Source organism: Akebia trifoliata, chromosome 8 (genome assembly GCF_017979445.1).
Source record: "Akebia trifoliata isolate Shusen 1 chromosome 8, ASM1797944v1, whole genome shotgun sequence".
NCBI classification, from domain to species: Eukaryota; Viridiplantae; Streptophyta; class Magnoliopsida; order Ranunculales; family Lardizabalaceae; genus Akebia; species Akebia trifoliata.
In genome coordinates, this window is record NC_141382.1 from 2539586 (window position 1) to 2562072 (window position 22487).

The following is a 22487-nucleotide window of genomic DNA, read 5'->3' on the forward strand; positions in this document are numbered from 1 at the left end:
AATATAATGTGTTTAAATCCATTATACTCAAAATTTAAAAAAAAATTGACTGACTGTCTTTTAGTATCATAATATGCCTTCAAATTATATTGTTTTTTAAATTTTAACTATAAATATTAATATAATATAATATAATATTTTAAATATTAAATATTAATATAATGTGTTTAACTATAAATATTAATATAATATAATATAATAAATATTAATATAATAATTTAAATATTAAATATTAATATAATGTGTTTAAATCCATTATACTAAAAAATAATAATAATAATAATATTAATAAATGTTTCTTTCATTTGATTTAAGGGCAAATGAATTAGGAATATTTTCATAAAAAATTAATAAAGTTAAGGGTATTTTGGTAAAACGAACCATTAAATTTTGACTCCCCGCAAGATGAGTTTTGAGAAATAGGTTTTCTCGACTTCTTCACAAAGAGTAATTTCTTGCTCTTGCGCGGAGTAACTCTTCGAAGGAGTTGTTTATCCAAACGCATCCAAACGACTTCTAACTCCCCGCAAGAGTCAGAAGTAGCCAAGGAGTCCTATCCAAACGCCTACGTAATTTTTTGCAGGTCGATCCCATCCCAGAATTCGCCAACCAATTTCCCGATCCCTCTCCAAATCATCAGAAGTCTAACTGATCCCTTCAATGCTACTCGTAAATATAGAAATTGTGCACACTTAGTTTCACATCCCCACAAAATTTTGAAATTCATGAAACTCGACAATGGACCAAAATACCCGTTAATGCTTGAAATAATATACTTAGAAACCATGCTACGACTTCTAGACATAGAAATCATCGTTCTTGGACTGTACCAAACTTTCTGCCAATTGGATTTTGACCTCCAATGGAAATGTTCTAGTTGGGATCAGTTTCTTCGTGTGTGGGTGAGAGAGAAAGAGAGAATCTATTCCATAATCCATAGGACTAGTCCATCAGGGAGGAGGGTTAACTCCATAGCGGTGGCTTGGTAAACTGACTAGGACATGTTGAAGTTTGAATTTGAGCAGCCATGTGTGAGCATGGTTTCAAAACTTGTCCGAGTCCGAGACTTATCGCCTGAGTCATCTCGGTATGAGGCATGGACAGGACGAAACAGACAAACAAGTCAATTTTTCGGACGAGATATTAAACCCTACGTTTTTTAAAGAGATGTCTCAAACGTATCAGAAAACTTGTCTGAGATGACTTGGTACCCGGCATGGACGAGACGAAACGCAAAACCGAGTTTTAAAACCACGTGTGTGTGTGTGTGTGTGTTGAGGCTGAGGTTTCAACCTCACAAGGAGAACATCTCTAAGGAATTTCATTGAGACCTCAATCCAATGCCACTCATGACATGATCATGGTCCCTTTTGAGGTCAAAACAAAAAATGAATATATCGGCATGATTGACATAAATCACAAAAACTAATGAGGCTGTTGAATGACACTAAGAGGGGGGAGGGATCCCAAAACAGACTTAAATGTAACTTTTCAACTAAGAATTAGGTTTAGATAGTTCAATCATTTCAAAATGGCAGCAAACATACCTTCTCTAACCTTTTTCGACTCATACATATTTTTTTGGGGGGATTAAGTATAATTTTATGGAAGAAAAAAAGAGAGAAGTTCGCCAAAACCTACCAAACAGAAGAGAAATAAACAAGCTAATGTGAAAACAAACACATTAAGTCCCTTTAACAAGAGATGTAAAATTCCCCAATTCTAAGTGTCATTCAACAGACTTAATGTGTTTGTTTTCACATTAGCTTGTTTATTTCTCTTCTGTTTGGTAGGTTTTGGCGAACTTCTCTCTTTTTTTCTTCCATAAAATTATACCTAGTCCCCCAAAAAAAATATGTATGAGTCGAAAAAGGTTAGAGAAGGTATGTTTGCTGCCATTTTGAAATGATTGAACTATCTAAACCCAATTCTTATTAACCTAGATGAGTAAAGATGGGGCTTAGTTGACAGGTACACTCCATGAGACAAGTGTGGGTCAAGCATCAAATGTTTGATCTTGAGAACGTCCTAATTGATGAGATGCAGGGAAGGAAAATGCATCTCAAGACATTTTAACATGTTCTACAGAATGAGAACCCATGACCAAAAGCAAGATGATAAGCCTGATCACATAACATTCATTTTTCATCTTCAAGGCTTCAATGATACTTGTGAAAAAAAAGAGAATTTCAAACAGATATTACAAATCCATCAAGGAGACATGTATTACTACACAGAACTAAAAAGGCTACAAAACCATCGAGGACGACCTGTATACATACTTCAAAATCACATAATATTACATCCTCTCAGCATCAAATCCCCACAACTATGAACTGGAATACACTCAAGTCAGGAGTTTCAGGGATCATTGTAACACATTCCATTATGTTAGTTGCTATATTTCAAAACCTCTCTTCTTTTCTCTCCCAAATCACTAGGGATAATGAATACAGAGTCTACACAAAGCCCACCTTTCGAATGTGTGCAATCAATTTGTTTCAATGAAAATCTAACTTCTGTCATGGGTACCGAATCACGGACGATAAACTCACCCACCTTGTACTCTGTCCAACACCCACGTTTCTGGGTGCCATTTGCGTCATCATTGTCAGAATCATCCAAACAGCACTTGCATGATGCTTGCTGACCATCGGAAGTAGAGAGCTCGAATTGTACAGGTTTTATGTCCCACCCATGGGTGTGCTCGAAATTACAGACACGTCGCCCTAGTCTTCTGGAAAATCTTCCAAGGTGAAGCCTGAATGATAGTGTGTACACACCGGTTGGAAAAGGGAACTTAACAGCCCCATCTGCTTCAAACCACCATATTTGCTGCAGATAAGCAACCACTTGGAACCTACAAACAATGTGCAAAATATGGCAGGCGTGGCATCAAGTCAATGTTTATGAGAATTAGGTTTACCACAGAAGAAAGAAAATAGTAGGCATATAAAACAGGTATGAGTGAAACAATCAATAACCCACAATGGAGAGTACATTGACTATCAGCCAAAAGCAACAGATACTAAGAACTTAAATTACAAAGCCAATACAAGAGGACAATGCAGTCAGTTGTACAACAGTATCAGTCAGTATTAGCTATTTCCTTTTCTGATGGATTCTCACAACTTCAAGTTTAAAATAAAAAAAAATTAAAAAGAAGCAAATCATCATCAATACTTCAACATCTAAGATGGGACTAGACAAGGGAAAGTCCCAATACCTACAGGACGAGAGTACCATTCTTTCATTTCATCCAGGCTCTCCAGTTTCAGCTCAAAAAAAAAAAACTATGCTTTTGTCTCCATTATTGCCTCCCACAATTTTTTCAAACCATACAATTTTCAAATTACATCTTTTCATGGCTTGGACAATTGATATCACCCGTAAGCTCCATCTTGAAACATTATGCATTTCTTTCAGGTCTTGTCTACTAGGTAGATCAATTCCAAGCATTGTCTACTTCGATTTCATTATTTGTTATTAGCAAAAGTGGCCAAGGAAAAAATGAGGAAAATCCCATGGTTTTTGGAAAAAAAAGGGGGAAAAAGAAAATTTGCTCATTGTATCAATGAATAGATCTGCCAGGAAATCAAGAAAGTTGAGCAGATTAAAAGGTGACAGTGAAGGACTAGAAACAACTGCAGGTGTGCCGTCTTAGCTGCTCAAAATGACAAAATAAAGAGATATATGACAAGAAACAACTGGGATTACAAAGGATCAAATGTGTACGGTCATGACGATAAAGATGAGACAAAGGGCAGGGATCAAACATAGCAATGCACCAATTTCAGGCTGCACAACTATGTTGAAGCTCCTAGATGCATGGATGAGGTTACTCAAAACCAGAGTGAAGTTAAAAATGCATCCCCAACTTAAACAATCAGACTAACAATTTCATTTTTAAAATATCAAGTTACTTTTCTAATGTGATTTTTTATCTTTCTTCTTACCTAGACTCAATTGAAAAAATAATCACAAATACAAAAGAAAAGAAGCGGGTTTGAGAATGCAATACTCCATGTACAGCAAATGACATAGAACTCTTTTCCATGTAAGTACTATTGCGATCATTGACACCTCTTAATGAAGAACAAACTTTAAGTATTTCCTATTAGTCTTACCAACAGGGGCCCAGTTCAGACTAGAATGACATAGAACTCTTTTCCATGTAAGTACTATTGCGATCATTGACACCTCTTAATGAAGAACAAACTTTAAGTATTTCCTATTAGTCTTACCAACGGGGGCCCAGTTCAGACTAGATTGTAAGTTGTAACATCCAAGAGAAAAATTATGAATTAATGAAAAGCAAGACACAAGTTCTATGAAGTGGTCCTCAATCACAAAGCAAGGCATCACATTGAAATTAAAACATTAAATGACTTATAATAATGCTTCCCTGGAAAGATGACAGATCATCAGAGTTCAGACAATCCAGAATTGACGGTTCAACAGTCCATTAGTAAACATGGTCAAGGTATCACACCAGATCAATGCTTATTGTTCAATACGTATTGTTTTTTAAACATATTAGTAAGCAAATAACATTTTCAATTATCAGAAAATTAATTGAATATTTAAATGTATTTTATTGGTAAGTAAATTGATGGGGACATCGAATCTTGAGAGTAGATTTTAGATTTTATTTAGATTTATGTTTTAGGGCTTTAATTTTTATGTTTTTGGGACATATTTTGATGTTTTATTGGCCCATGGTTTTATTATAATATTTATGGGCAGTTTAGTAATTTTAGTTTATCTTTTATTTAAGTTTATTAGAGTTGAAAAATTAGGAGATAGACAGTTACAAAAATTAGGTTATTCATTTGGTGTTTTAGTTTGATTAGGACTCTTATATTTATTTTCTTTATATAGATTGTATTAGGGTTTTTTTTTTTTAATGAATGAATATGATGAATAAAAAAGAAAGCTTAAGCTTGATCTTCCCAACAATGGGTGTGGTGTGAAGCCATTTTGGAGTGAGTCAAATATAACATTATTTTCTTCTAATCTTTATTTTTCTTTTTTATTCTTTTGTTTTTCTTAATTTTCATTTAGTTCCTTGTTCTTGATTTTTTTTTTATTCTTAATTCTTGAAACCCTTTTCTTGAATCTTAATTCTTGAAACCTTCGAACCTCAACCCTTAATCCTTTCCTCTTTTCCAAATCTTTAACCCTTAATCATTTCCTTACCCTACAAATCTTTAACAATCATTATATTTTTTATGGCACAACACTAAGTCATAAATGACCTAATAAATTATATTTTTTATGGCATAACACAAATGCAAATCTGCCCCCTTTTTTTTATAAGTATAATTTTATTGAAATAGAAAAAGATACAAAAGGCGATCGAGATGACCAACCAAAAGAAAACAACAAAAGCAAATAAATAAATAAAAACCCTAACTATCACACATTGTGTCCCTCTAAAAGGGAAAAAAGTTTGATCTTCCTCTCGTTACATGTTTACGCATTTCTTAGTTTTATTTTGAGTCTTTCCACCAAACAAACCTACATCGGGAAACATTCAACTCCATAAAACATGGTTAGTCTTACTATTTATTTACCAAATTTTCTTCTAACTTGATTGGGTTATGTTGGTCACATAGCACACTAGAAGAAACGCGTTCTTAGGAGGGTCATGTGTAGCTGCCAAAAGAGTTCTTAGGAATTTAGCCCCTTTGCCACTTGCTGGGTCATTTGGTGTAAAGCTTTTAAGGAGTTTAAGGAAGACTTCTTTGAAGACATTTTTGATCATTGGGATTGGGTTTGTTACATTGCAATGGAATAGTCATGTTGTACCCTCTTATTGTATATTTGGTTGGTCTCCTCGACCTAAGTACTCATCCACTTGACCATCCAGTTTTAATTCAATGTATACAATATTCTTCAATCTCTCCATCATTATGGATAATAGAACCAAGGTAATGAAAATCGGCGTTTCAGGGTATTTCCTAACCATCCAACTCTAATTCAATGGATAACATATTCTTCAATCTCTCCATCATTATGGATAATAGAACCAAGGTTATGACAATCGACGCTTTAGGGCATTTCCTAACCATCAATGTTTACTAGCCCTTCCTCACAGTAGATGTGATTACTAAAGTTGCACTCCACACTCTTGGTTCTACTTATTTTGAAGTCCTTGGATTCCAAAGTAATTCTTTAGAGTTCTAATTTTGCATTGATTCCCATCTCTAATCTCATCAACTAACCTTGTATCATCTACTAATGACATAAACCAAGGGAATTTCTCTTGAACATGAACAATTACTTCATCTATAACTAAAACAAGCATATACGGATCCTTGATGTATAAGCTACTTGTAATTGCAAACTAAGTTATCTCCTCACAATTTGTTCTTACACTATTTGTGGCTCTTTCATACATTGCCATTAATTAAGTCAATATATCCACTTGGTAATCTTTTCTTTTCAAATATCCCTTAAATAATAACTTTCCAAAATACTTTTTCATACTTTTTTTTTCCTATATTAGTAACAAACTTACTAGTTGCAGATCACCTAGTGCCAATTGCACTTTTATCGCTTAAAAAATCCTCCTTGCACTCCATACGTATGATTGTACTCGGAAAAAAAATGATTGTACTTCATCTTTTCTTTCTCTTGATTGCCCAAAGTCTATGATTGCTTGGGACTCCACCATTTTTCTTAATCAGTATCACTCCAAAAAAGAATATTGCACTTCATCATCTACTTTTCTACCAATTTCACTCATACATATGATTCTAACATTGAGAGATAGAACTTGTGACTATGATTGGCGACAAAACCTTGAAATAAGACCAAATAAGGATAAAGTGGATTGAAGTAGATCGCAAAGACTCCTCCAATGAGTGCAACTAATAGGACTAAGATATGAATTTTAAAAATAATAAAAATGAACCAACTACTTGCAGATAACAAGTTTCTTATCGTGTGCCAACCAAAAAATACTCATTTTTTTAAAATTCCTATCTTAACCCTACTAGTTGCACCTCACAGAAGGAGTTTTTGCGATCTCCTTCAACCCACTTCATCCTATTTTACTCGTGTTATCTTGTTATTGTCGACAAATGGTGTCGCAACTACACGTATAAAGTGCAATTAGTAGAAAAAAAAGATGACAAATTACAAATTATATGTTAAGAAGCAATGATGATGAAGGGCGACGCCGAAGCTATCATAGACTTTAGTTGATCAAGAAGAAGATGAAGATTAAAAAAGAGTGCAATCCTTTTTTTTAAAGTGCAATCATACGTAAGGAGTACAAGGGAGATTTTTTAAGTAATGGAGTGCAACCAATACTAGGTGATCTGCAACTAGTTGATCCCATAAAAATAGATTTATTTCTTAAACCGGTCCCATAAATAAAACGATGTGGATATTCATCATATTTCCTCTAAAATTATCCATCGTTTGATTGAGTAGAACGATTGCCTTGACATTTTCTTTAGTTATGCATTTTATACTTCTATTAGAATACCATATCGTTTTAAATCCCTACTTACCTTCATCTTTATTGGGTTGTTTTTTAACTTTTGATGTCATAATTCTATAGAAGTATGTGTGTTCTCTGATATCCCATGCATATCCTAGTTATAAATCTCTTGTGTGATCTCGAGGCAGGGGTGGATTATCTTAGGATTTTGGATTTCGAAAAGTGATGCAGTTCACATTGCAGCCTATAATAAGCCACATGTCAATTAGTCTTACTATTTCTCTTTCCTTGCCTTGTGCATCCAAGGTTCTGCATTGAAGTAGGCAATTATTTCTCTATTTCTTTCGCTGCCTAGTTTTCTTCTTATTTTATTTTTTTTTGCATTTTCTCCCAACTTTGTCAAGAGAAACCTGCGATTTGCATTAAAAAGGTTTAGCGATTGAGAGATTCAAGAATTAACGAACTTTACCAATTACCTTTTTGATTCAGCAAAGGATGACAAAAGGAAACAAACATGCAATCAAAAGAGGTCCTTCTCTGTGAGATCGTTCCATTCATCCCCGATACCTACAATCTTTTTGGAGTTTTCGATCTCCTCAATTTTGGGACCCAAAATTCCATCCAAGGTTTATTTTTTTCATCTAGTAAGTTGCATTGGATAAAATCCTAAGTTTGGATCATTTGATCAATCTGAGTACATTTAAGCCTAATATTCTTTTGCTTCTTTGTAAAGTCAATGAGGAATTGGTGAATCATTTCCTAATTCAATTCTTTTGTCAGAGAGATTTAGTCACATTTCATATCCACGTTCCAAATCTATTGGGTCTTCCCCAAGTCTTTGTTCCAAAGTTGAGAAATAAAGGTTTTTTTTTTTTTTTCAAATCAAGATAATATTACTGGGACTTTTACCTTTTGCAATTTTCTAAGGCATCTGGAAGGAAAGAAACAAAAGAATATTCCAAGAAAAATAACTAACATTTCAAGAGATGATCATTGAAATTTTAGGAGGGTTGTTTTTCTGGGGCAAGGTATTTCATGAGATTAAAGGTGTTTTTTTTAGGACTTCATGTTCAGGTGGGATCTTAGGTGTACTCTTAAGACAGAATTGGTTGTCTTGTCATGTACTTAGGCAAGTTGCCTTGAGAAGGAAATAAAACTTATAACAAAAAAAAAAAAAACTCTTGTATGATCTTAATTTTATAGTTTTTTGTAGATGACCTGCCACTTTTCTTTAATCTCTTCATCTTTTACCCAAACTTTTTCATCTTGGTCTTACATGCATCTAACATAATTTAAGTCCTTAGTTTTTCTTTCTTTGACTTGTGTCATCTTGTATACGTGTTTCTCACCATTTATATTCCCCAGCATGTTATATAGATATCGTCATATGCCTTATGTTCAACTTCACGTACCCTTCTTTTAGTATTTTTATATTTTCTTAACTTCTATTTGTTTCTAGTCATTTATTGAGGCTTTTAATAAATGTTTTTTTTATCTAATGACCGTCTAAATCATTATTACACCACTAAGTTTCATTGTATGTGTAACTTTTTCTAATAGATTTCCTAAGAACCTCTTTTTTTCAATATCGTAGGGTATGACTAGCCCCCATGGTGCATGCTCCAACCCCACAGAAATTTCCAAACGTGCAATGGGTAAATTAGGAAGCCACCCAGTTCCTTTGTCACTACTCACTAGTTATTCCCTAAAAACTTCTTTCGCTACACCTTTAATGCATTTAGCTACTTCCCTTCACATCACTAAGTTTCTACCTCTAAGTTTCAAATTTCTACCTTCATCAATTTATTTATGCTAGATGACATGCCTTTCCATATTATAACCTCACCTCTTTTTAGAGATAAAAGTCTCTTATAACCACCTGAAAAGCCTTATGCTCTCATCAACCTAACCTAGAGGATATCTCCTAAAGACCCAGTCCCAAAATACCTTTCCATTTGATCCAATGAATATACCAATAACCAATCAACTTCTCAAACTCTAATTCTACCCACCCCCAATTGGAAACTCACTCTTATCTTTGAATTTCTCATTAAAAAACGACTACCCTATGGACCTATAAAAAAACGACTACCCTATGGGACAACTACTTTGTGGCTCATCCTCACCTCCATAGCTTAAATCCTTCACTCCCACTCCCCAATCTCCCACGTCCAAAAATATACTTCACCATTTATCAAGAAAAACTTCATTTTTAGCACCTTTAATGATGAATTACCAATCAGCCCATCTTAGCCAAAAAATATATTCCACTTTACCAAGTGAGACATCCTTCTAACCATGGTTTTAAAACTCATTTTGGCGTCTTGGACAAGTTTTCTGATACGCTTGAGTCGTCTAGTTCAACAATGAGAAAAATGAACTTTGGTTTTAAATCTCGACCGATACGTTTGACTTGTCTGTCCGTCTCGTTGGTGGATAATACCAAGACCTATAGGACGAGATTTAAAACATGCTTCTAACACCTCTTCCAAAAAAAAATCTTTTCTTTTCGCTCAGAATTTAGAATTAAAATTGCAAAAAATTATATAATAAAAAAAATCAAATTACAAGCACATGAAAGATTTGGGGTAAATTTTCGGAGAAAAAATGTACTACAATAAAAATCCAAAATTTCTGCGTAACCTAGCAAATGCCTCAAATAAATGAAGTAGGGTGGTTGTAAATTGTCCAAATTAGAATAGGAAACTAACCTAGACTCATCAGTAGGAATCCAATTCCAGTATCTCCGATCTTCAATTCCAGTTATCACCATAGCTTTAGCCGAAATCGACATGCAAACCCTTCCCGTAACCCTGTCCAGCCAAACCTCCTGAAAAACATCCTCGTCAACAAAAATCACAACAAAAAAAAATAAAAACCAAAACCCTAACTTTACCATCGTTAACAATAGTAGAAACAGTAGAGATGAACCCAAAACAGAAAGAAATTAAAAAGATACGAACCTTATTGCCATCATCGAAGAGGACGGGACGAGAAAGGAGAGCGAAGATTTCTTTCTTAGATAGATTTTGGTACCTCTCGAGAGGCATCAAGTCGAGCAGATCTTGATAATTTGGTGGTAATTTGGATTCCCAGACTGAATCTGATGAAGCCGCGCCTCGAAAGGCACGATTCAAGCGAGCTAGGTTACAAATCTCGGGTGGAGTCAAATACATGAACACGCATGCAACACAGCTCTCTGGTATGTCACCTAGCCCTGGACCGATTGACGAACCATTCGCGCCTTCGGTCAGGTTCGAGAGAGACGCCCCCATCTCTCTCTTTCTCTCCCTGTCCCTGTATGTGTGTGTGTCTCTGTGTGGTGGTGTCACCTCATCCTCTGCTCAGTAATGGCGGATATGTTGAGGAATGAAAGCTGAAGAGTTGGAACTTGGAAAAGAAAAAAGAAAAAAAAAAGGAAGCTTGAGAGTGAGACTGTGACTCACTGAGTCAGAGATTGAAAGAAAGAACATAGACAGAAGAAATGACTCACGAATCTCTTCTTTATCTCTCTTTTATTATTCCTCGATTTCTTGAAGAACGTATTTTTGTGATTTTGATCTGCATCGCTGATCTCATACGAATGAGAGTAAGTTAATTATCTGACTCCCTACTCTTGGTATTATCTTCTTGGAATATAGCTTTCCAATGAACAAAATTGGACAAATAAATTTATTTTATTTCATCAAGAATAAGATAGATTTTTTTTAGAGAGGTTGAAGATAATGAATTTTTGAGAAGAAATACAAAATCATCATTTGCATTATTTATTTATTTTCTATGGATTATTTTGAATTAGTAGAACTAATCCTCCAAGAATAATTGTCGAACCCCGAATTTGGTTATTATGATTCATAGTTGTTTGGCCCATCCTTTTAGTGCCTATGGGTTTCCTCCACTTATGGGGTGGGTGATGGTTTAGATTCTAAGATTTTGATTTTATATTCAAATTTTGGATTTTAAAAAATTATCTTTTAGAATCTAAATCCTGTTTGATTACATTTCTAAACTTGATTTAAGAATTTGAGAGTTATTATTGAAAATGGGGGTAAAAGATAAAAGACAATAAATTTGGAAGGATATTATTAAAAAATAGATAGGAGAATGAGAGAAAAGACAAAAAAATGGAGTTAGATAATGTAGATCCTGCTCTATTATTATTGGATGAGATATTTATACCTCATTAAGATCCACAGTTGTGTTTTATTATATAAATATTTATATTTTTTTATTAAAAAATGATAATAGATAAAATTAAATAATTAACCACATCATGAAAAAATAAATGACGATCTTCAACAAAATTCAAGGTTAAAGAAGTGCAGGACAATTATTATTATTATTATTTTAAACAAGAATTTTTTACAAGAGATTGAAGATGAGGATATATGGGTCTTAATCAACACTCAAGAGGTATTTCGTCAATTTAAAGCACGAGAGTATATCAAATATTCACCAATATTTCGAAGGGTACAGCTTGAGTATCCAAAATATTCTGAGTTTATTCTAGGATTGCAAATACCCATCACTCCAATTCCATTTTTATGGTGTTAATCATTATCTCACCACTTATTTCTTGTATCATTCTTCTTGATGGTCCAAAATTTTAAAGTGCATTGATGGATGGGCCCTAAGTTGGACCATGATTTAGACTTCTTTATCAAAAGTATGATAAAGATGTCATTTCGTCCAAGGCATCTTTCTTCTTCTTCTTTTAAGTGCAAGGTGAAAAATGCCTCTCAAATGGGAATTAAAAAGGTTGTGATGTGAATATAGCTCACAATAATTTTATGAAGATTAATGAGCATTGTATACAAGTATGTCAAGATGGATGAATGAAAAGATTAAAAAATATTAAATTAAAAACAAATGCACTTGAGAAATAATTTTTATTTTTTATTAATCAGATATCTTGTAGACAGTGGATCGAGCCCATATTTGCCATTTACCCAGTCCATAGACTATGATCTTGTCTAAGGACTAGTCTCAAGGCATGTGCAACGCCTGTGTATGACATGTTCCAAGTAAGTGAGGGTGCGCCTTCTCGGGTGGCCCTTAAGGAATTAATGCTTGCACTGGGTTTCAAACTCACGACCTATGGGCTTTAATCACTTTTCGATCCGCAATTGCCTTTGAGCCAATCCCTTGTTGGTAAAAAAAAAAAAAAAACTTAAATTTATGATGATGATGAGATCCATAAATACAATATAAGACCAATGTCACCAAAAATACATTCAAGTTTATATCTAAAGTATTAGGTATGTTCCTCGTATACTGTACCACATGCTAGTTCGTAGCACAATTTGTTCTGGCTTTGTCGATTCCAATGAATCATATAATAACAAATTTGCCAATCATTGTGGTTCACTTGATTTTTCATTAGGTTTGATGAACTCAATATAACTCTTGCATAACCAAAAGGTACAGATTTAATGTATTTGTTTGCACGACTTCGCATTTTTTTGTATATGTAAAATAAACTAAAGAGATATTTTATCGAATGCATTTTTATTTTCTTTAAAAGACATATTTGATCTCTCCAAACTTTACCTTCCACATTAATGAATAGTTTAATTGATTTATCTTATTGCCATTTTATTTTTATTTTTTTAAATTTACAAATGTCGAGGATAGGACGATGCAGCTCGTTTTCATTTCGTGAAAGTCCTCGACAGAGGAAAGGGTTGTAGGTGATGGTGCATTCGGCTTCTTATCTAGAGAGGGGCGCAAAAATTGTTCCTATTGGGTCGTGCGTGGCAGTTGGTATAGATGAAAAAAGACGGGCTGCTTGAATTAAATGAGACTTATTACCTATTTTTTAATGTTGTGTTATATGCGGCAATTATAATGAATAGTACGAAAAGAGAAAAACAAGAAAGAAATAAGAATACACAGATTTAACGTGATCCGGCGGTGTGCCTACATCCACAAGAGCTTGGAACTGAATTTTCACTATATATCAAATTAGAGTTGCATCATATGAATTTATAGTAAACCCTAGCCATACAATAGGTATTACAAAATTTCAATAATACCCATGTACCGTACTGCGAGGGCATCGCCCCGCACCCCCAACCTATTAATCATCTCTAATAATAAAATAATAAATTACATCCCAAAAGTCAAATGTCGTCGTTCCACTCAAAACACTCCACTTCACCCCATCTGTCTGTTTTTTCTATATACGTGTTCCACTCAATATGAGCCACATACTACAACACTTAATAAGATAGCGCAACAAAGCTAAATAGAAAAAGAAAGGGGGCGAGCTAACTGATGAGTGCCTTTTTAGCCTTTAGAAAAAGGCTCCCATGTGTAGCTAATATGATTGGCTACAAGTATACTTGACTGTTAAATAAATTAATACGGCATTTAAAATTGACAAGACAAAGAATTTTAAATGTGATATCTTTCTAGACACACGTGTCTGTATATACACATACACACGTAATGTATAACTTGCTCACATTCTTTGTTTTAAGGAAGAGAGCTTAAGATGATCGAAAAACAAACTCTCTTTCTATACCCTACAATTCATGTTCATTTTTGAGTGTTAAATCGTGATCTTTGAATCCAAAGTTAAATCGATTGAACCGACAAACTAGGTAACTTCATCTTCACCCACTTGATTGTCATTATGGGCCCAACGTTTAGCTTGATTTGTGCATTAGGTGAGACACTTGTGGGCCCAAGCTACCATTAATAGGGTGGTTTGAAATTTGAAGTTCCACCATCATATTTAATGCAACCAAATTGAAAGAAAAAAAAATTGAATTTAGGATTTATGACATGGGAAATTTGATATTATTACCCACCCTTGCAGTCGGCGTAAGGTCTTGACACTAGACCATTGGATAACATATTTAGATATAGAATTGCAAATCTCAAGGAAAATCTAACGATCTGATCTGAACCCTTCTTGGTATTTATTGATTTTATTTTGGATCCGTTTGAGAATCCAAAAATTGGGTTCTGTCAAGGTCGATTATAGTCTGAACTTATTTGGCAACTTTACAGGGTTCACATTTTTTGTTTTTTTTGACAAATATAGGGTTCACATTTTAGAGTCTCATTGAGAAGGTTTTTAATAAAATATATGGATGGTGGGTCAACACATATCTCAAGGCCAATCATACAAATATGCTCACATGGTATAGTTGACCAATCAAATCAACTCCACTTGACTGGAAGACCCAAAAAAAAAAGTTATTTTCCTTGATGGATGGAGGTGATGAAAGGAAGCTAAAGTCCTCAAAGTCATTTTGGGCAGAATGAGAAGATATTATAATACTTTTAGAATAATGCTGAAGTGACATCAAACATGAAAGTGTATGCGAACAATAGATGCTTTATCGAGATATGAGTTAAAAACATCTATGATTCCTACACACTTTCATGTCAAGATGTGCGATATGATATACAATCTTGAGGTCACTCCAATACGACTCATACTTTTAAGAACGGATTGGCCCTTTAGAGCCTTAAAAAGTAGACATCGGCTTTGATGACAACCCACGTCAACAAATTTTCATGCCCTTTATTCTTAGGTCTCTATTATTTTTGTGTGCATTTGTTTAATATGTGATTGAGTGCTTTTATTTTAAAATAATTGTTTATTAGAAAAACTTTCTAGGAATTGAGTCCGACTTTGAAGCAGGCAAGCCGCTTCAAAATTTTGAAGAAACCCTCTTCATTACAAAACACATGACTTTTAAAATTTATTTCACACCTTTACATTTCCACCAAAATTGTGAATACCTCCTTGGAAATGCCACTATAATGCAATGGAGAGGGTTCCTTCAAAATTTGCTAGCGGCCTGTTCGCTTCAAAGTTTTTTCATTCAAGAAAATGTCTTGGCAAATCCCAAAATAGATAGGAGTTTGGTGTGTTATATTATTTAATAAATGATGTAACCTACACTATACTACATGATAAATATAAATCCCGAGCACAAGATTCATGTTTTAAGAGTCAAAATCATGTATTTTTCCATGAGTCACCTAATCCCAACCTTATAATAATAAACGATAGAACCAATGTTATATATTATTGATGTAACGTTAATTTTATTTATTTATTGATGATAGACTAGATTTCAACCCACAAACCCAAAGTTCCATTATTGAATATCAACCAACTAAACTATGGGCCTAAGCCCCTTTTTGTCAAAAAAAATCTAGAAGAAATCTTAGTAAGCCATATTGGTTGGTAAGCCATGCCTTTACAAACTTTGTACGTGAGTACAAAAACTTCTCTATCGCTTTGAAATGTTCCATCATGAATTAAAGATCATTAAAGCAAACTTATCGATCAAGAACAAAGTCCCAAAACATTCAAGACTCATCTCAAAGGGTGCTCAATCAATCAAAGTTTAAAATCTAATTTGGTTCTCTAATGCCTACACCCACGTTAACTAAAGCCCTCGAGTTAAGCTACGTGGAAAGTCCCGCGTGTCATAAGATTATTTATTGCTTGTAACACACTTTATTATTTTTATAACGTGTTACTCCGTGTAATCAAATATTATATCAATAAAGTTGCCTCCGGGTATTACCTCGTGTTGTTTCGTTTACTTATTTGCTAGCTAAGTTTGTGGTGTATGATCATTTTTACAAACTTGCAAGTGGATTGACACCCCTTACACCGTACGACCTCACTTCGAAAGAATACGACCGTGATAATTGGTATCTAAATGTTTTTTTAATAACAGGGGTGTTTGGACTTATGTCTGACTAGGGGACTGGATGAGCTAGGGTCGGAACCAATGCATATGGGACCCTCCCCCCGGCATATGCAACGCCTACACATTACAAGCACCAGGTAAGTGAGGGGACACCCTCGCAGGTGGCCTGAGGAAATATTGCTGATATTGGTATCGAACACACAACTTCACTGTTTATTGGATTTGAAATTGCCATTGAGACACCCCATCGGTATTTCGAATTCTAGGTTACACGAATAATTATCCAGACTTACATCCGACAAAGGGGATCAAATGAATCAGGGCTGGAACCAAGGCATATGAGACTCTCTCCCTAGCACGTGCAACACCCCGCACATCACACGTATCAGGTAAGTGAGGGAACACCCTCATGGGTGACCCCAAGGAAATATTGCTCATATTGAGTATTGAACACACAACCTACAGATTCTCACTACTTGTTGGATTCAAAATTGTCTTTGAGTCACTCCCTCAAGATTAATAATGTTCATAATGTAATTTATAACATGTTATAAATAATGTACAATAAGACTCTAACCAGTTATCTTATAAAATGCACTCCTTAAAAGTTAATTTTGTTGCTTAAAATGCATTTTTGCAAATATTATTTTATTTCATAATAATTTTCACAAATAACATTTTAAAATTTATTATTTTAACATTTTTACGGCCATTATACTGAGTTTCCAAACTTTGATTAATATTTTAAAAAATAATGGTTTTTTATATTTTAAAATTTGTTATTATGATGTTTCTTGAAAATATAAACAACATTGTAATGACATTTTAAATTTTTAGTTTCAAAATTATTGGCAAAAAATGTGTATTTTACTTAATACAACGGTGATAATGATGATTATAAGGGACCATAATCAATTTTTAATTGAACTTCTCTGCTCAATTTGCAAATGGATCCCAAGATCGGTCCAACTAGTTAACATGGTCAGTATATTTTGTTTATTAAACTTACAAAAATATTAATAATTGTGCCGTTATATTTAGGAAAACATTGAGAACAAAATCTTAAATTTAAGACCTATTCGCAATAATTTGAGAAAATACATTAAGATGGATCTTATTTTTCAAAAATGATCAATATAGATAGTAAATTATGAATTTTGCATGTATTATATTCTATGATAAATAATTTAATTACATAACCTATGTTACATAAAAAATGTGAGTTATATTTGATAATAAATGGCATAAAATACTACGTGATTATGCGGTAAACCACGTAAAGTTTGTTTATGGTTCATTTCTTTTAATCGGTAAATTAATCATAAATCCATGACCTATTAGATGTATTCTAATGTATAAACGGAGTAAAGGGTCCAAACCAAACTTTTCTGTTTTGTTTTGTTATCTTTTTTTATTCAAAAGACATCATGAGAGGTCACATTGGATGGTAAGTCATTTGTCTTTGTGCACCATACATGTGCATCACGTTTTTCTAAATCAAGTGAGAAAATAGCACAAAAAAAAAAAAAAAATCCCAAAACATTCACAAGGTGTGTAAAGTGGTATTCATCAAAGTTCAAAATCTTAGTCACTCTTGCTGGTTTCCCATCTTGGATTATTTCATCAAATACCCAACGTAGGGGTGGTGCTAACATGGAGGTGCCCCTATCTATGGGTTACAAGGTGGGCTATTTCATCAAATACCCAACGTTGAAGGGGTACTAACATGGAGGTGCCTCCTATCTATGGGTTAAAGGTGGGCCTTGCTCCTAACTTAGAGGGGCTCAGCCCAACCTAGAGGGGGCCTAAGGGCCATGGCAGTTTCCCCCATCGATGGGTTGCAGGGAGAGCCAAGGCTCCTTGACCTAGTGAAACTCTAATTGGGTTAGTTGACATTGGGATATTGGACGAAAGGCCAAATATGAAATTTTAGATTTTGTGAGAAATCATTTCAAATAAAAAATCCTATACCTTTATAAGTTAGGACTATCCTTATTTTAAGAAAGAGTTGGGATTGATAGACTCATGGAAGGGGAACTCATAATCTTAACTGTATAAACATGAAATCCAATTGTTGAGACAAGATAAGTATCTCAAGAATCCATAACATTATGAGTGAACATAAGAGCTCATTTTCCATTAGTCTACGGATCTCCACCCTTTTAAAAATGAAGAAACTTTCTCATCTCTTATCCTAGACGTAGGCTTAGTCAAATCAAGTGAATCTTGTGTTTCTTGAGTGATGATCATTAGTAGATCTAAGGAACCATGTAAGCCTCACATTTCTTTATTATTTACTTAATGGGAAGTGTTTGGAGGCTCTAAAGAGAGTAAAAAATTGTGCCAAACATTTTTCAATATATGGGCTAAAAGTTTTAGAATGAATTGATTTTTTGTGAAGATCATCTTTTTCAAAACTTCTAACCCATGTAATTGATTTATCTTATTGCCACTTTATTTTTATTTTTTTTTAAATGTACAAATGTTGAGCATACGAGCGATGCTGCCACTTTTCATTTCATGGAAGTCCCTGGCAAAGGAAAGGATTGTAGGTGATGATGCGTTCTGCTTCTTATCTAGAGAGGGGTGCAGAAATCGTTCCTATTAAGTTGTGCGTGGCAACTGGTATAGATGAAAAAAAGGCCAATAGCTTGAATTGAACGGGACCTATATCCTATTCTCTTAATAAGATAGGTGGCAAAGCTAAATTAAAAAAGGAAAAGGGGCGAGCTGACTGGTGAGTGCCTTTTTAGCTTTTGAAAAAAAGACTCTCATGTGGAACTAACATGACTGGCTACAAGCATACTTGATTGTTAAATAAATTAATACAACACTTAAATTGACAAGACATAGATTTTTAAATGTGATATCTTTCTAGACACACGTGTCTGTATATACACTAGACACACGTAACTTATAACTTGATCACATTCTTATTTTACGGAAGAGAGCTTAAGAGGATCGAAAAACAAACTCTCTTTCTATACCCTACAATTCATGTTCATTTTTGAGTGTTAAATCGCGATCTTTGAATCCAAAGTTAAATTGAGTGAACCGACAAGCTAGGTAACTTCATCTTCACCCACTTGATTGTCATTATGGGCCCAACGTTTAGCTTGATTTGTGTATTAGGTGAGACACTTGTGGGCCCAAGCTACCATTAATGGTGTGGTTTGAAATTTGAAGTTCCACCAGCATATTTAATGCAACCAATTGGGAAAAAAAATATATGAATTTAGGATTTAGGACATGGGAAATTTGATATTATTATCCACCCTTGCAGTCGGCCTAAGGTCTAGACCATTGGATAACATATTTAGATATAGTTTTGCAAATCTAAAGGAAAATCTAACGACCTGATCCTCAGTCATTTTAGGCAGAATGAGAAGATATTATAATACTTTTAGAATAATGCCGAATTGACCTCAAGATTGTACTTTATTTCGCACATTGAAACGTGAAAGTGTATAGGAACAATAGATATTTTATCAAAATATAAGTCAAAAACATCTATGATTCCTACACACTTTCATGTCAAGATGTGTGATATGAGGTACAATCTTGAAGTCACTCCAACACGACTCATACTTTTAGGAATCGGTTGGCCCTTTAGAGCCTAAGAAGTAAACATTGGATTTGATGACAAACCTCTGTCAACAAATCTTCATGCCCTTTATTCTTAGGTCTCTATTATTTTTGTGTTCATTTGTTGAATATCTGATTGAGTGCTTTTATTTAAAAATAATTGTTTATTAGAAAAACTTTCTTGGAATTGAGGACATTTTGGACTTTTTTTTCCAGTAAATTTGTGCATCAAAGTCCAAAACATTGGGTCAATCCTAATCATAGAATAATCTAAAATGGTTCTCACACTACAATCTTTTATGAAGACAAAATTACCCCTACATTCAAATACGATTCCAACTTCGAAGCAGGCAGGCCGCTTCAAAATTTTGAAGAAACCCTCTTCATTGCAAAACACATGACTTTTAAAATTTATTTCACACTCCTACATTTCCACCAAAATTGGGAATACCTCCTTGGAAATGCCACTGTAATGCAATGGAGAGGGTTCCTTCAAAATTTGCTAGCGGCCTGTCTGCTTCAAAGTTTTTTCATTCAAGAACATGTCTTGGCAAATCCCAAAATAGATAGGAGTTTGGTGTGTTATATTATTCAATAAATGATGTAACCTATACTATACTACATAATAAATATAAATCCCGATCACAAGATTCATGTTTTAAGGGTCAAAATCATGCATTTTTCCATGAATCACCTAATCCCAACCTTATAATATTAAACGATAGAACCAATGTTATATATTATTGATGTAACGTTAATTTTATTTATTTATTGATGATAAACTAGATTTCAACCCACAAACTCAAAGTTCCATTATTGAATATCAACCAACTAAACTATGGGCCTAAGCCCTTTTTTGTCAAAAAAAAAAAAAAATCTAGAAGAATTCTTATTAAGTCATATTGGTCGCTAAGCCATGCCTTTACAAACTTTATGTGTGAGTACAGAAACTTCACTATCACTTTGTCTTGAGTCTAGGTATTTCTCCTCAATGTTCCATCATGAATTGAAGACCACTAAAACAAACTTATTGATCAAGAAAAAAAGTCCCAAAACATTCAAAATTCATCTCAAAGGATGCTCAATCAATCAAAGATTAAAATCTAATTTGGTTCACTAATTCCAAGTTTGTTTTTTTTTTTAATAATGGGGGTGTTCGAACTTACGTCTGACTAGGGGACTGGCTGAGCTAGGGTCGGAACCAAGGCATATGGGACCCTCCCCCGGGCACATGCATCACCCGCACATCACACACACTAGGTAAGTGAGGGAACGCCCTCGCGGGTGGTCCCGAGGAAATATTGCTCATATTGGGTATCGAACACACAACTTCACTGTTTATTGGATTTGAAATTGCCATTGAACCACTCCTTCTGGGTTTCGAATTCTAGGTTACACAAATAATGATCCAAATTTTAAATATATAATGTGCATTGCATATTAAAATAAAACTAATTAAATATTGAAATCAAATCAGTCAAGAAATAACCTTTAAGGTGACCCTTAAAATTTGACATTTTTTAACAAGCTTTAATCATTGAATCCATAGATGAAGAGTGTGAAATGGCTTTAGGCCATATTTTTTGTGGTCGTCTTCTTCTAAATATTAAATTTTAGGTCTTCTATATGACTCAATTGCTATAGGGCTATTTGTAAGATCTAGAAATAATGTAATTTTTTTTTTTTTTTTTTTGGGATAACGGGGGTTGTCCGGACTTACATCCAACTAGGGGGACTTGATGAGCTAGGGCCGGAGCCAAGGCATATGGGACTCTCCCCTGGGCACGTGCAACGCCCCACACATCACACACATCAGGTAAGTGAGGGAACACCCTCATGGGTGGTCCCGAGGAAATATGGCTCGTATTGGGTATTGAACACACAACCTACACACTCTCACCATTTATTGGATTCGAAATTGCCATTGAGTCACCCCCTCAGGATTAATAACGTTCATAATGTAATTTATAACATGTTATAAATAATGTACAATAACATCCTAACCAGTTATGTTATAAAATGCACTCCCTTAAAAGTTAATTTTGTTCCTAAAAATGCATTTTTGCAAATATTATTTTATTTCATAATAATTTTCACAAATAACATTTTAAAAATTATTATTTTAATATTTTCACGACCATTATACTGAGTTTCCAAACTTTGATTAATATTTTAAAAAATAATGGTTTTTTATATTTTAAAATTTGTTATTCTGATGTTTCTTGAAAATATAAACAACTTTATAATGACATTTTAATTTTTAGTTTCAAAATTATTTGCAAAAAATGTGTATTTTACTTAATATAACGGTGATAATGATGATTATAAGGGACCATAACCAATGTTTAATTGAACTTCTCTGCTCAATTTGCAAATGGATCCTAAGATCGGTCCAACTAGTTAACATGGTCAGTATATTTTGTTTATTAAACTTACAAAAATGTTAATAATTATGCGATTATATTTGGGAAAACATTGAGAACAGAATCTTAAATTTAAGACCTATTGGCAATAATTTGAGAAAATACATTAAGATGGATCTTATTTTTCAAAAATGATCAATATAGATAATAAATCATGAATTTTAACAAGTATTATATTCTATGATAAATAATTTAATTACATAACCTATGTTACATAAAAATGTGAATTATATTTGATAATAAACAGCATAAAATACTGTGTACTTATACAATAGACGACGTAAAGTTCGATTATGGTTCATTTCTTTTTATAGGTAAACTAATCATAAACCCATGACCTAA

The 22487-nt window shown here is 33.8% G+C and overlaps 1 protein-coding gene across 1 annotated transcript; it reads right to left on the minus strand.

The window, feature by feature from the left end:
* Positions 1–2106: 2106 nt before the first annotated feature.
* On the minus strand, positions 2107–10932 carry PP2-A15 (phloem protein 2-A15). The gene is made up of 3 exons (XM_086450164.1): positions 10417–10932; positions 10165–10283; positions 2107–2860 (listed from the first exon to the last, which is right to left on the minus strand). The coding sequence occupies exons 1-3, from the start codon at positions 10726–10728 to the stop codon at positions 2392–2394; spliced, it is 900 nt and encodes a 299-aa protein (XP_086306290.1). The 5' UTR covers positions 10729–10932; the 3' UTR covers positions 2107–2391.
* Positions 10933–22487: the final 11555 nt, after the last annotated feature.

Bases quoted from the DNA above. Each gene is read 5' to 3' on its own strand.
- PP2-A15 (XM_086450164.1), bottom strand. From the start codon at position 10,728: ATGGGGGCGTCTCTCTCGAACCTGACCGAAGGCGCGAATGGTTCGTCA. The intron at 10,284-10,416 runs GTTCGTATCTTT...GATGTTTTTCAG, and splicing joins TCTTCGATGATGGCAATAAG to GAGGTTTGGCTGGACAGGGT. The intron at 2,861-10,164 runs GTTAGTTTCCTA...CATTGTTTGTAG, and splicing joins ATTCCTACTGATGAGTCTAG to GTTCCAAGTGGTTGCTTATC.